The following is a 16,332-nucleotide window of genomic DNA, read 5'->3' on the forward strand; positions in this document are numbered from 1 at the left end:
GTATCTATGAAATAATTTTGTAGTTCAATTTGAAGACCTTAATTTGTAAGTTCCAAGATAAACCATGCAGTTAGGTTATACTTCATAATTCATGATAGGAGACACGATTATTTTAGTTATACATTTTGGGAAAATATTAATTTGGGAGAGAATCCTATCCATCTTAGAAAATTTGTATGTTTTATTCTTTCTAGATTATCGTCAGGAAAAAATTTCACAAACTGTTAGAATAGAATAGAATTAAATTAAAGAATAGAATTTAATTAAAAGATAGAATTTAATTTTAAGTTATAGACCAGGTCAAGGACAAGGATGAAGGTATCAGTTAATACTACCTTCACAAAGATTCTTACCATTCCACCTTAAAAATCAAACTGCGCAGAGGAGAAAGCCAGTCCCATCAAACCCCTAGGAGAGTCGGGGCTTTTTTTTTTCCCCCTTTCTTCACTCTTAGGACATGCCTGATCTTCTTGAGCAGTCCAGCACAAGCTAATCCATGAGGTTCAATCAGGCTAAGTAATTGGGGAATGTGTCAACTCTGAATTACAATGAGCAGCAGGGAAGGATTTGTCAGCTGACTAATCAGGGATAGTGGTTTTCTTACAGTGCCTGCCACAGTGGTAATGGAAGCTGCTACAGCTACGGTAGCTTTGTTTGGTAGAGATTTTTGGCTGCCGCTTTTCAGTACTACCTCAGAAGCAGCTCATATTTCATCAATGTTGCATTGACAATTGGAAAAGAAGAGTGTTATTGTGTATAAGCGAGATGGCAGAAGCAACTCCCCCGAGAGGCAAGATGAGGTTCAGAAGGAATGCGGTAAGGGCTCTGCCTGCAGTCCTGGAAAGCCTCTTCCCAAGTTCAAGTGCAGGGATGCTGCAGCATGGTGCTATAGCACAAACTGCTGAATGGGGCTTTTAAGGACAGATGGAGAGAATGGAGACTTGTATTTGCATGGATTGCATTGATGTGATTACTGTGGTGATGCCATAGGGAAGCATAGAATGTAATTTCAAAATCTAAATGTAATCAAGTTTCTATGAGGAAGTGCCGTTAGTCACTTAAGACTGCATGGACAATTTTGAATCACTTGGCAGAGCAGCTTTAAATCACAGGTTAAAATAACATCTAACGGAGGATTCATTCTTTCTTTCACTGTGGTCAAGTACAGTATGATATGATAAGGCCTGGAGACAACTTCATCAGTATTTAAAAAGGAAGCCCTCCCTGGGTGTTATTGTACTAGTGACAACATTTTAAAGTCTAATGAATTGAAGTGTTTCTCACTTTAGTTCTTCTCTAAATTAAAACTTTAAAGATACAGAACTCTAGCCTATTGACAACTTTTTTTAAAGGAAAAAAGAGTGACTCGCTTTGCATTATAGGCTAAAATTTAGAAATCTTTCCTTGCAAATATGTTTCCAACATTTTTCTACCTAAAATTTTCCCTTCATTAGCTTAGTTGTATACTAAATTCTCAGCAAATTTATGAAGTGATATATAAATATTTTGGGGGGAAAATATGAAATAATTGTAGCTAATTTAGCAACTAACTAGTTATCAGCAGGAATTTAACTGCCAACTTCTCTTTCAAAACTTAAGAGAATATTATTTATGTTATGATTTAAAATATACTTGCTCATTAAAAATATTGATATAACACAAAAAAATAAAGATCAGCCATATAAAATAATATTTGGAATCAAAAGTAAGATAAGGGAGATAAATGAGTAAGAATTTTATTGTGGCTGAAAGACAGTGACCCCCACTGAGTGAATAAATGAGTTATGTTCTGAAAAACCTCTTAGCACAGAATGCTATTTTAAAATTATAGTTTAGGTTATGAATCTTTTTATTTTGACAGAATTGTATCTTCAGATCTACAAATGATTTTGTATAATGGGAATAATAGTTTCAGACTTTTAATAAACAATTTTTGGTATACCAAAAATGCCTGTGTAGGTGCTTTGCAGTATTGGGTACAACTGACATCAGTACTTTTGTTATCAAAAGTAACTGACTTAGGCTTTCAGAAAGTTCGTAATTCCTTTATATATAGATGCTTTTTCAGTGGCAAACTTAGTTTCATGTATATACACATACATTAATATACACACAAATAAATACAGTACACAAGTATTCATTGAAGAGAGACATCTAGTACTGTGCTACACACAATATAAACTACCAAGGTAAATACAGGATGGCTATTGAGCTGAAAGAGTTTTCTTTTTTTTTTAATTTAAAAAATTTTTAAAGATTTTATTTATTTATTTTTAGAGCAGGAAGGGAGGGAGAAAGAGAGAGAGAGAGAGAGAAACATCAATGTGCAGTTGCTGGGGGCCGTGGCCTGCAACCCAGGCATGTACCCTGACTGGGAATTGAACCTGCAACACTTTGGTTCACAGCCCACGCTCAATCCACTGAGCTATGCCAGCCAGGCAAGAGTTTTCAACTGAGTAGAGAAGGTAGGACATGTTCATAAATAACTAAAACGAAAGAATTTCTACCTGGTGGGGAAGTCCTCAAGAGGAGATGACATTTGTTTAGACCTTATGCAAAAGCATATGTTTTTCTTACCTTTCTTTGATTCTTTCCTCCATTATTCTTTTAAATGAATTACTTTAAGAGGCCCCTGAGAACTGATATCTTGGCATTGATTAGATTAAATCTTAAAATCCAGAGCTATAGTGGAGGACAAATTTGTTCTGCTTACATGGATAGGGCTTGACCAGAGTGAAAACTCCGAAACTCAGCTGATGACACAGTGGTTTAACTTTGGAGAAACTCTGGAGTTGGCCTGATTCTGAAGACTGTGATAGGTAGTACCTGACAGGATGGTGCAGTGGATTTAAAGTCTAAAGAGAGGATTAAATTGGTTACTTGGTGGAAGTTGCCGTGACTGTGGCTCAGTGCAAGGGAAGAGATGAGAACAGATATGTGGCAAGAAGGGCAACCCACAAGGAAGGAGTATTTCTTGGAACTGTGCTGCCCCTGAGGTCACTTGGCAAGTTGTTTGGCGATGTGTAGAGTAACTCATACTTTCTGTACTCATTAAGGGTGGGGTAGGGTATGGAAGAGTGCAGAAGTCAGTCAGTCACAGCCTTGGAAACACTGCTCTGTAGCTTGAGGTTATGAGATTTTTCCCAGCCTCTTCTAAACATAGTTTGGACCTTATCAAGGCTGATCACATTCCAACAACTCAACATTATATTCTATTATAATATTAGATTATAATGGTTTCTGTTCAGTGGGCTCCATGATGTCAAATTGTTTCCAACAATGTGTTTGACTGTTGATGTTTGTTCCATTTTGTAGATGTCAATGTCGAGTCATTCCTAAATGCTAGGCAGCAAGTCTGAGTGTGCATTCAGTCCATGCATTGTTAAGTACCTGTCCTGAAAAGTATTATGTGCTGTGGAAAAAGCTCACCCTTAGGATTCAGGTAGGCCTGGGTGCCACTGCTCCCTGTCTGTAACCTTGGGCAAGTTATTTCACCAGTCTGCTTTAGTTTGCTCATCGGTAAAAAGGCCATCCTACCTACATCACTGCAATGGTACAAAGAGTAAATAGGGTAATATATGTAACAAGCCCGGCACATATGTAATAGGCTTTCAGTCAAGGGTTCCCTCTGTTACTGCATTTCTTTATCCTAAATATTAAAAATATAATAAAAGCAATAAAAATATAAATGGGTTTTAAAATATTTTATTTATTTTCAGAGAGAGGGGAAGGGAGGGAGAAAGAGGGAGAGAAACATCAATGTGTGGTTGCCTCTCACATGCTCCCTACTGGGGACCTGGCGCTCAACCCAGGCGTGTGCCCTGACTGGGAATTGAACTTGCAACCCTTTGGTTTGCAGGCCGGTACTCAATCCACTGAGCCACACCAGCCGTGGCTATAAATGATTTTTATATTAAAGTAACCACACTTTTTACTAGATAAGCCATTTTAGACAATTTTAAAGAAATGAATGAATGAAAAGTGTACATAAAGTGTATGACTTGCCTCCATTAGGTACTGCACAAAAGAAATGAAATAAGGTGAATTTCTAGACTTTGGTAGTGAAATGGTGTATCAAGTTTATGCCTTTTGGCGGTGTTATTGCTGTCCTTACTGTTATAAGTCCACATAATTGGGTGACCTGAGGGAACATGTGAGGAGAAAGGGAGTAAGTCTTTTCTTTTGGAGGAAAAGGGGAGAGAAAGCTCATTTTGTGCCCACGAACCTGAAGAACCAGTAAGAACTGCTGCAGAGGGCTGGGGTGGCGCCACGCACAGTGATTGGAGAAATAACTCTGAGCCTTATGAAGATGACCAACATATTTGGCTTTTACTCGAGTACCTTTAAGCAGTCACATGTTGGAACTCCAAAAAAAACAATGCCTGTAGTAAGCTGAAAGCAACACTGTTCTCTCATGCTACCTGTTTCTTTAAGGGGAAAAAGTGACAAAATAAAGCAAGTGTGACCCTTGCCCACATCTCTTTGCTTTTTCCGATTAAGTTCCTAAAAATGATGTATAGTTTTAAATTCTAGGGTTTGATTTTGGAGAAAATAGAAACTGTGCCTTTTCATGTTTATATAACCATACAGATTACAGAGCCTTAAAGCAGCATACCCAAGAATTTGTGGATGTAGTTTCTCCAAACCAAAATGGGAAAAAGTTCAATGGTCTTGCAATATATTTGCTATAAGAAACGTGCATGCAGCTATACTATTTATGATACGTGATATGCTGTTTGATTGCTCATTTGAATACTAGCTTTAAAATGGGTTATCTTGAATGTTTAGTTATATAAATATCTATATAGAGGAAAAGCACTGTCTCTATATACCTATCTACAAACACATCTTAAATCTAAATGTCCTTGCAGTTTAAAATTTCTCAAGAGTTCTCTGTCTTCTCTAGATTCTTATTGCCAGCGATCACAGTCAGAAGAGTGTACATATTATTGATATGGGCCCATGTTCATATATATGAAGCTTTAATTCAGAGTTTGCAAACTAGTAGTCCATAGATGTGTTTTGTTTAGACCATACATTATTTGGTGTTTGTTAAAGTCTTTTACCAAACTTTTTAATTTGTTTCCCATTTTTAAAAATCTTGAAGTTTTGCCCTGGCTGGAGTGGCTCAGTGGATTGAGTGCTGGCATGTGAACCAGAGCATTGCTGGTTCGATTCCCAGTCAGGGCACATACCTGGGTTGTGGGCAGGGTCGCCAGTCAGGGGTGCACAAGAGGCAACCACACATTGATGTTTCTCTCCCCGTCTTTCTCTCTCCTTTCCCCTCTCTCTAAAAATAAATAAAAAACTTTTAAAAAATCTTGAATTTTCCCAGAGAAATGTGGATTTGGGGCTTCTTTTGAGAAATCAAAAGACTTGGCAGAGTTGGGCCCACCTTTCCACATGACAATTAGCTGGAACTGAGTAGTAATGAGTGCCTCTCCCACAATGCTTTCCAGTTTGGCACATTTCCTCTTTCTTCTCATCATCTAGGAAGAGTGTGAGTTGCTACTTTCCACCTCAATCAGGCTGTGTTTTAATTAAACCCTGCCTACTTCATGCATTTACATTATTCCCCTAACACATGGTAGGCATTCAAGTTTGTTCCCTTTGCTTTAGGTTTCACGTTTAGATTTCTTGACCTTAAACCTGATCCTTGTACCATCTTTACTATATTGCCCCAAATTTCTCCTGTTGATTGTTTTACTGTCCACTAGGTGTTTCTCCAGAGGAAGGAAAGCTAAAGTGAACACACACACACACACACACACACATACACACACACACACGAATATATATCTATATATATAGATAGATAGATAGATATCTATCTATATATATAGATAGATATATATATACTCCTTTTATTTTTTTAATTAAAGCTTGTTTAAGTGTTTGGCTCTGCACTCAGATGAATCTGATCTTTAATTCTGCCACTTAAGCAAGCTATAAGTTCTTGAAAAAGAACCTCAGAAAACTTAAGTGTATTAGTTTTCTTTTCTAAAAGATTTTATTTATTTTTAGACAGAGGGGAAGGGAAGGGAAAGAAAGGGAGAGAAACATCAGTGTGTGGTTGCCTCTTGCACATATCCTACTGAGGACCTGGCCTGCAACCCAGGCATGTGCCCTGACTGGGAATTCAACCAGTGACCCTTTGGTTCATAGGCTGGCACTCAATTCACTGAGCCACAGCAGCCAGGGCAGTGTATTAGAGTTCTATTGCTGCTGTAACAAATTACTGCAAATGGTATGTACTCTGTTAATATATTAAAATGTGTTCTGTTAATGTTCTGAAAATGAGAACCAAAATGAGTCTTATTAGGCTAAAACAAAGGTGTCAGCAGGGCTTTGTTCCTTGTGGAGGCTCTAGAGGAGAATTAGCTTTGACTTTTCACCTTCTAGAGGCCCCCACATCCCTTGGCTCGTGGCCCCATGTCACTCTGACCTCTGCTTCTGTCATCACATCTATTCCCTTACTCTGGTCCTCTCGATTCCCTTTTTGTCTAATAAGGACTCTTGTGATTACATTATTTCTGTACTGATAATCCACGGACATCTCCCCATCTCAAGATCCTTAATTTAATCACATTTACAAAGTCTCTTTAGTAATGTTATATATTCATGAGTTATATGGATTAGGATGTGGGCCTCTTTGGGAAATCATTATTCTGCCTACTACTCTCAGTTTTCTCCAGCTGTGAAATGAGGATAAAACAAGAACCTAATGCATGTAAAGTACTTGGCACAATGTCATAATAATGCTCAGGATTAGCATATTTTTTGCAATAACAATTGAATAAAAAGCACCACTCCCACCCATGGCAATCTAGTCAATCTCCTTTTCCTACCTTAAGTCCTTGAGAGGCCCTGAATATATACAAATATATATTTATATATCTTTTTTTTTTGCTAGAGAGGGAGAAGCTATGAAAAGTAGTCATTCATGTGAGCTTGTGGATTTGCTATAATTAGACAATATGGCAAGCACCCGTTCCAGTTTGGGATAAATGAATGGGCCTGGGGATGAAAAATCAAGTGTATTTGCTACATATATGGGATTTAATGGGCATGAGGGATAGAAACAATATACCTGGTCTGAACAGTTTAATTTAGTTTTGTAAAAAACAAAAAGATCTGACAAATCAAATGAACTGTTTCAGTGCCACCAATTATTTAGTAGTTTTATAGCTGTTGTATACACATTATTTATTCATCCAAATGGAAGATTTGCATAGTAGCTGAATAAAGATCTATAAATTATTTCAGTCGCTGAAATTATTCTACAATCAAAAACATTGTAAATGTTATTATATAGGCAATAAATGAAGTCTTCATCCTTTATATAGTGCATTTTCTTTAAAAATACAACTTTTTGTGGGCTTTTGGTGATAAGCAAGTCACTAAACATTTTCAAGGAATTAAGGAAAGAGACTGTAATAAAATAATCAGAAAGTTTTACTTAAAAATGATCTGATTAGAATGTAGAATTATCTTCAGAAGCATTCTATACAGCCATCAATGTTTTAGATAAACTACTTTATCAAATAGTGACAATAAGTCGTTTAATAAACAGCCAACACTAAACCCCTGCCTGGCTTTGGAGCAGCTGAATGCTTTCAGACCCTGCTGAAACCCATCCCTGTGGATTCTGTGGACAGTGATTCTGCTTCTCTCTTTATATTTTGCTCCCTGCTGTGTGATCAGCTGTTCCTAGACCTGGCTGCTGGGACAGCTTTGTTCTCCTAGGAATGGCAGGGTGGAGACCTGGGCTTTAGCTCAGGCAGAGAGTTGCCACATGGCCTTCTCTGTTCCCATTGTATCTTCCACCCCGATTTTGGAGGATGGTGAGTATTCCAGACTTTAAGTTGGCCATCCCCAAGGTCTTGCATCCAGAGATTTCCTACTCCACACCATAGACTATGACATTAAGGAAAGTCAGAGACAATGAGACCACATCAACCTAGAATCAATGAAAGAATAATAGTAATTTTGCTTTAAGTGTTGGCAAAAGTTGGGTGCTTTCAGTTTCATTGAAAAGTGAAAAAAAAAAGGCTGGATTAAAGCAGGTAAGTATAATAATACAGTAATTTACCTACGTGAAGGAGAAGGAATGACTTAACTCCTAAAGTGAATGGAATAGAAATAGAATCAGTGTTTTCAATCTAAAAATAGGTCCAGAGTTCTTATGAATCCCTGTCAGAGATTCCCCTTAAGCAAGACTGTGCCCATATTCCAGTAGTTTTCTACCTAACCCTGCTTGGCCTTGGGTCTAAGAATCCAAAGTAAATTGTTATTAATTATTTTAGAGTTTACAAACTACCTTTATATTTACTATTTCTTTTGATTCTTATAATAACCATGGGTGGTGTGTACCATGCTTAGCATAAAACACAATATATATCATGTACATAATAGAGGAGAGAATGTACATTATCATTGGAACTCTGTTTCTCTAGAAAAGTTGAAATAAGCTTTCTCCAGCAACAGGGGTCATGATTCCCAGTAGCTTTGGAACTGTGCCATCAAAGTTTCCTTTTCTTAGCACCAATTTGAAAAATCCTAGGGCAGGACTTTTGTCCTACTTACATCAAATCTTCATCCCACTAATCATTGTGTGTTGGAAGGGCAAGGTCATGTAGAAAGACAACAGTTTCTATTAGGAACCAATGAAAATTGTAAGAGGCTTCTTTTGGTTCATTTGGGATGCTATAACAGAATACCATAGATGGGGTGGCTCATAAACAGAAATTGATTTCTCATAGTTCTAGAGGCTGGAAGGATAATATCGAGGTCCTGGCAGATTTGATGTCTGGTGAGGGCCTAGTTCCTGGTTCCTAGAATGTCATCTTTCTCTGTGCCCTTAGATGGCAGAAGGGGTGAGGGATCTTTTGGGAGGTCCATCTTATAAGATTGCTAACCCCATTCATGAGGGTTGCAATCTCATGCCCTAATCACCTCTAAATGGCCCCACCTGCAAATATTACCACATTTGGGGTTGTTACAACATATGAATTTGGGGGAGGCATGAACATTCAGTGTATAGCAGAGGGGAAGTTTCTCATGAAGGGAGAGAATAGTACAGACATGGCCACCTGGAGGACTTATGAGTTGGATAGCCATCCCAATTTGTATCTATTTATTATTTTTGTTTAGTGATTAAATTTTGTGCTCTCCTATCTATTTGTATGACACTCAGCTCTCTTCTAATTCTCATTGCCACTTAATTGCTTTTTTGTTTTATCAGTATTTCTGATTGAATTTTTAAAATTTCCACTTTTACATGTCATTTCCCTAAGAGTTTAGTTCTTACAACTGAGTGAAAATTATTAGACTTTATTTTTTTTAGAGCAGGTTTGGGTTCACAGCAAATTGAGCAGAAAGTACAGAGTTCCCATTACTCTGTCCCACAATATGTTAATAATTTTTGTATTGTAGTTTTAATTACTCATATTTCAACATGCTTAAAATATTATATTTTTGAATATTTATTTTTAAAGATTTTATTTTTTAGAGGGAGGGAGAAAGAGTGAGAGAAACCTTGATCGTATGCCACTCACATGTCCCCAACTGGAGACCTGGCCCACAACCCAGGCATTTGCTCTGACTGGGAATTGAACTGGTGACCTTTTGCTTCTCAGGCTTGTGCTCAACCCACTGAGCCACACCAGCCAGGGCTGAAATATTACTGTATTTTAAACATTTCTGACATATTTTGCTTTATTGTGCTTTAATCTTCTGTTTTGAGTCTGACTCCCAACTCTGCATTCCCAGTCTGGCCTTCTTTCCCTTCTTCCTTGTACATATGTTTGCTGATGCACATCATCTGGATGTTCTACTTACCCTTTCAACCTGACAGGTCCAGGAATGGGAATCAGCATCTTGTCCCCCTCATGTAAACCTGCTCCTCTTGTGTTCCCCATGTTAGTAAGGATTCTACCATTCACCCAGTTACTCAAGCCAGAAATCTGGAGAGTGATTTCCTAGGTTTTCCTTTTGGTTTAACTATTTTTATTGTTTAGTTATAGTTGTTCCACCTCCCCCCTGCTGTTGCTCTTCCCTGCTCCATCCCCCTCCACTCCCCTCCACTCCCACAGTCAACCCCCCATAGTCCGTGCCAGTGAGTCCTTTATTCATGTTTTTTGACTTGCTCCTTCCCCTACTTTCCTCCATTATCCCTCTTCCCCCACCTCTCTGGTCACTCTCAGTTTGTTCTTTATTTCCATGTCTCTGGTTCTATTTTGCTCATTTGTTTGTTTTGTTGACTCTGTTTCTCAATAAGTGAGATCATATGGCACTTGTCTTTCACCACCTGGCTTATTTCACTTAGCATAATACTCTTCAGTTCCATCCATACTGTTGTGAAGGGTAGGAATTCGTTCTTTCCGTTGTGTAGCTCTCCATTGTGTAAATGCACCACAGTGTTTTGATCCACTGAGTTATGGATGGGCACTTAGGCTATTTCCAGGTTTTCCTTTCTTATTAGACACATTCAGACATCATGTCTTACAGATTCTCTCTCCTGATTTCTATCCTCATCCCTGGTATTGTTGCTCCAGTTTAGGAAATCGTCATCCTTGAGTTGGATTACTGTACTCTAGCCTCCTAGCTCACCTCTTTGCTTTCACTTTTTTCCAAATCCAGTCCCAAAGCCAGAGTGATCCTCCTAAAATGAAAACTGATCATGTTGCTCTGCTGCTTGAAACTTCTTAGAGTCTCCCCTTTTCTTCTCCAGGAGAAAACCCAAGGCCTTTCCTGAACCAGCTCCTGCCCATCTTTTTAGCACTAGTTCCCATTGCTATACCTCCAGCATCATTTCCCCCTAGCCTTCCTGATTGGAACCTCTTGAAGAAATGGGATAATAGTGATTAATGGCACAGACTCAGGTGCAAATTAAAGCCTCGCCAGTTGGGTCAATTACACTTAAATATATGAGCCTCACTTTCTTTGCTAAAAGAGGGTAGCCTAACTACTTGGAAGAATTATTATGAAGAGGGACTATGATAATGTTGGCAAAATACTTGGCACATAGTAAAGCATTTGATACATGGTAGTTTATTATTAATATGGGCCTATACTAGTCCATCCCTTACTAATTTTGCTGAGTTCCCTCCTTGTCCTTTGCATTCCTTCATTTAGCAATTATTTCTTGATAACTTATTATATACCAGAATTCTAGAAGCTGGAGAAGTGTTGGTGCATCAGAACGACATTTTATTGTTCCAATTAACTTCTCCTTATGCTTTGAAACCTTTTCTGACATTCCTAGGCCTGGAACGTGCAGTGCTACCACTTGCTGTTGTGTCTTATACTAATATTCTTGTTTCACTTATTAAATTATCATGCTATAGAGCTAATGGTTATTAATGTGCTCCACTATTTCCAGACTGTCATTTTCTTGTAAGAAGTGTAGGGACTGTATTTTATTAATTTGGGTGTACTGAATGCTAACAGTGCTTGATAATTACTCACTTAAATACATGGAGTGGACACACAGAGGATATTCAGTGAATGTTGATTGGATAAAAATAAACATTTGAGTTCATAAAATAGTTTTCTTCTGTTACTACAAGTATGCAGGATTTTAGTTCCCTTTGATTTTTAGGGATACTCTAGGAACCTGTCTCCTAATTCTGTTTATAGGGAACAAATGGAATTTCAGTACAAATAAATAGATAACTTTAAAATGAAGCTTAAGAGTATAATTTTTGTAACTTGAGACTTTAGTGTGAGAAAATTCCATTCCATGAGCATTGCGAAGATCTGACCTGATGACCTTATATTGGTTTTATTTTTATTTTCATGTTTTTAGATGTTATCACTGTCCCTTTTTAAGTTTGTCCTTTTAGTGGCTTTCATGATTTTTAAAGCACTTTTATTTTTTTTAGATTTTATTTATTTTTAGAGAAGGGAAGAGAAGGAGAAAGAGGGAGACAGACATCAACGTGTGGTTGCCTCTGAAGCGCCCCCTACTGGGAACCAGGCCCGCAACTCAGGCCTGTGCCCTGACTGAGAATTGAACCAGCAACCCTTTGGTTCTGGCGCTCAATCCATTGAGCCATACCAGCCAGGGCTGGCTTTTATGATTTTAAAATTTCTTTCCTTTCATTACAGTTTTCTGGTATGTGCTCAGTTGAGTACATGTTTTGACAATGTTTTCTTTCTTTCCTGTACTCTTTCTTTTTACAGACTTCCTTCCCAGGCAACATACATTTGGTATTGGTTCTACGTCCAACCAGTTTTCTTCAACGGACTTTCACAGACATTGGATTTCGATTTAGTCAGGAGGATTTCATGCTCAAACTACCGGTAAGAGTATATTTTAAAAAACGTTTTGTTCCTTTTATTCTCATGAAGACTTTGTGCCATGCTGTTCATGTTATATATGTGCTCATGAAAAATGTAAAAGGAAAAAATTGAATTTGTCTTCAGAAAATGTAGATTTTTAATCTACATTTAAAAATGACTGAAAGTCTTCTGCTTCTACTGTTAAAGGAGTAGATTAATCAATTTGTAATTAAGCAATTCCTTTTGAAAATGATATATGTCACATATGTTATATATACAGGGTGGAGCAAAAGTAGGTTTGCAGTTGAGAGTATGTGAAACACAGTTTATTCTTGTATTATCATTTATTGATTATTGTATTTTTTCATATGAACAGCTGTAAACCTACTTTTTCTTCACCCTGTGTGTGTATGTATGTGTGCATGTGTGTATAAAATCAGGGCACTTCATTTTAGAAAATAATAAGTGAGTGTTTTATGTATTTGTACTCCCATGAACTTGCATCCTGAGGTAGTTCAGAGCAGCATGTTTTTGTTTTTTTAAAGATATTTTTATATGTTTTTAGGGCGAGGGTGCTCATAAATTTTGATATTTTTGCAAAGATCAGCCTCTCCTGATTAATTATAACGGACTCCATAAAGCCCTTTTACTTCGCAGTAGGCATAATACTCTTTCAGAAGGTTGATTGTTAACAGTGCAAAATTCTAGATCAAGGAGAATCAGGTGTTTGGGTTTCTATGGAGATTAATTTTGCTTTATAGAGAAATGTTTTATAAATGAAACCCGTTACTACTTGAAGAAGGTAGTGAATACATGTGTGGGGGGAGGAGCAGGAGAGATTTGCTAGAAGCATTTATAAAAGTTAAATTTCTGCTAAGTGAATGCTAAAGTTCATTGTACAGTTGAATGGAGGGATGCCACAAAGGGCAGTTAACAGTATCTTTCTTGCTTATTTATATAGGTTGTTATGCTGGGCTCAGTTAGTGAATTGCTGACATACATTGATGACAAGCAATTAACCCCTGAGTTAGGCGGCACCTTGCAGTACTGCCACAGTGAATGGATCCTCTTCAGAAATGTATGTTTCTTTTGCCCTTACTGTAGAGCTTGTGGTTCTTGTTAGCTTTTAAATCTAGTGCTAGAATTCTTTTCCTCTTTGGGAAAAACAGATTTCTGGGGCTCCTAGCTTTTAAAAGCATATAATTCAACATCTTGATTTTCTTCCATAGGAAATATCTAGAAATGATGAAGAGTCACTGAGGGTGGCAGTTGAAAGAGAGGCCTAGGGAATAAGGAGATCTTCCTCTGTCCTACCCACTCCTGTGGCCATGTAGTAACCTGAAGAAACAAAGGGTCAGGATTCAAATCTTAGCACCAATGCTTTTTAGTTGTATAACCTTGCACAAATTATATAACCTCTCTGAGTCTCAGTTTTCCCTCTTGTAAAATGGGAATAATAGATAAGTTTAACTCAGAGGGATATTGGGAAGATGAAATGAGACGGCAAATGTAAAATGTTTGGCACAGTGCCTCGCCTATGAGTATGGCGTGCCTTCAAAAGATGCAAGTCATATTATTGATCTTGCTATTGTAGTGGTGCTCCTTGGGGCAGTTAGCTTTGTAGCAGAGAGTCCTTCTGTTCTAGAAATTTACAAATAGGCAAGGGTCCTGCATCTCACAGGGGTGAGTTTGTGGTATAAGAGTCTCTACTGCAAATTCCACACATATAGGAAACTTCTGAAGGAAGTAATTAAATACTGTTTAATTAGACCAGGGTTCTGTTTTCCTCATGTGTATTCTTCATTCGATAGTCCTTCATATGCAGGCACATTGTCAAAATTAGCAGTGGCTAGCCTTACATAACTGATAAAGCTATAAATAAAAGAGCAGGTATCCTGAGCTGTGTGGTAAACAGGGGGTATATGTTGTCCCTTTCTTTCTCTGAGTAATTGCTTTTGGAAACAGAATGAACAGCAAAACCTTACTTGACATTTTAGGGCAACAAAACCTGAGATGAATTGTTGTGACTAGAGTCCCTACATCGCCTCATTTCATCATCTTACTCAGAATGCTAATACTTGTTCATAAACTATACTAAATATCAAGTGATCTTGATGTTCTCATCTCTCTCCAGAAGGAAAGTTATTATAAAGTGGTTTTATAATTGCAGAGTTTACTAGAACAAGGAAGACACTGGGGTTTTCAAGGTCATAAACTAAATTACTCAGGACATGGCATCTTTTAGAAAGAGTTTCCATCATTGTCAAAGTACAGAAATTTAGATAAAGGCCATTCAAGAAGACCCTTCACCTGACTATTTAGTTTTTTAGAGGCTTAGATGCAGAGTTAGAGTTGATTGCCAAGGGCAATGCCAACTCTCCTTAGCAGAGGAGAGTTCATAGTATATGTGTTTGCTGTCATACCTAAATAAAAGTAAATGCAGTTACTGATCCAGGTTCTGATATGCTGGCACAGGTCCCACAAAACTAAAAGAATCACTGGCTCTTTGCAGGCTATAGAAAATTTTGCCCTCACAGTGAAAGACATGGCTCAGATGCTACAGTCCTTTGGAACTGAACTGGCTGAGACAGAACTACCAGATGATATTTCTTCAACAGAAAAACTTCTTGCAATTCATACTGAAAGGTATCACCTGTTGAAGGTATGTCTGACAGGGGACAAACAAATGTTTTCCATGGTCTTTTTCTAGAGAGGTATTCAGTGTGTCCATTTCACACTGATTGGTGGGTAGGGAGACAAAAGATACAGTTATATATTATAAAGCACATGTAAAAAATAAGAATACAAGAGAGGGTCCTGGAATTGTTGTATCTAAGTACTTTGTAAATGGTGCATTCTCTTCAGAAGTTTTTTATTTGTAAATAGAATAGCTGATAAATGCTCCAGAATAAGAACTCTAAAGTCATTTTTGTTACCACATATTCTTTATCCCATGGAAAGGCCCACTCATTTGGAAACTTAGAGTATGAAGAGGCACACAGGTGTTCTATTTGAACATCTACCACAGGCACCATGTAAAATGGAGAACCTGGTGAGAAATCAGGAGGCCTGGTTTCTTGTCCCACCTCTGCTGTATACTAGCATTGGGACCAAGTCAAACATTGATAAATTGATTGCCAGCTTTCTTTTCCACAGAGGACTAGTTCTTGTTGTTTTGTACAATAAGTAGCAAGCTGATTTGGCTCTCTTACCCAGTTGTCTGGAGTGTTGGGTTGTGAAGGATTCTGAGACCCGATTCAGACAATCGCCAACTGCTTTAAATTCACTTTCCCGACAGAGTTTATAAATGATCTGAACAAGCACTAGGCTTCCCTGTGGAATTCATGTCCTTCACATGATAAAGGCTTGCTGGGTCACTGACAGATACAAGCTCTATGCAGAGGTGACATTTTTAAATTAAGAAGAGGAGAGAAAGTGAAATTGTGAATTATAATCTGAAAGCAAAACTCTGTTCAAGGAAAGAAAGCTCTGTCTCTCACAAACTATGTGATCAGGTAATTTGCTTACCCTCTCTAAAGTTCAGGCTTTTTTTGTGTGTACGGTGAGGTCGATGATGACACATGCATGCCTTGTAGGGTTGTTGTGGGGATGAAACGAAGTACAGCATGCAGTATATGTACAGCATTGTTTGGCACATAATTGCCATTAGCTCTTAAATGCTTGTGTTCTCATTCACATTGGTGGTGATGTCATGGATGCTGTATCACTCTTACATGCCTGAAGAATCCACCACGCAAGATTAAGATCTTCTGAATAGAAGCATATGCTTCGTGATTAATTGATTAATCCAAACATGAGCATGATACTTAGGGTAGGCAGTGATGGGTAACAATTAAGGATTAGTAGGAAGGGCATCTAACTATATCTGAATATACATTAAATATTATTTGGAACTGGATGCTTTCTAGTATGGTAGTCTTTGTTATGCTACCATGGTTTTATTTACGTACATTAAACTATTAGCAGAACATAATAAATTAACAGAACTTTCTACCAGTAAGAGAAGGAGGCTACGAATACTCCACA

The 16,332-nt window shown here is 37.8% G+C and overlaps 1 protein-coding gene across 1 annotated transcript in view; it reads left to right on the top strand.

Moving 5' to 3' along the window:
- Positions 1-599: 599 nt before the first annotated feature.
- The window catches only part of MCF2 (MCF.2 cell line derived transforming sequence), a 66,894-nt gene continuing 51,161 nt past the window's right edge, over positions 600-16,332 (top strand). Inside the window, exons 1-4 of the mRNA XM_045839391.1 lie at positions 600-816; positions 12,187-12,306; positions 13,247-13,363; positions 14,798-14,947. Coding sequence (XP_045695347.1) covers positions 766-816; positions 12,187-12,306; positions 13,247-13,363; positions 14,798-14,947 — 438 coding nt within the window. The 5' untranslated portion in view covers positions 600-765. The remainder of the gene's footprint in view (positions 817-12,186; positions 12,307-13,246; positions 13,364-14,797; positions 14,948-16,332) is intronic.

The sequence above is a fragment of the Phyllostomus hastatus genome, unplaced genomic scaffold (assembly GCF_019186645.2).
Source record: "Phyllostomus hastatus isolate PE091 unplaced genomic scaffold, TTU_PhHast_1.1 phas_contig_30, whole genome shotgun sequence".
NCBI classification, from domain to species: domain Eukaryota; kingdom Metazoa; phylum Chordata; class Mammalia; order Chiroptera; family Phyllostomidae; genus Phyllostomus; species Phyllostomus hastatus.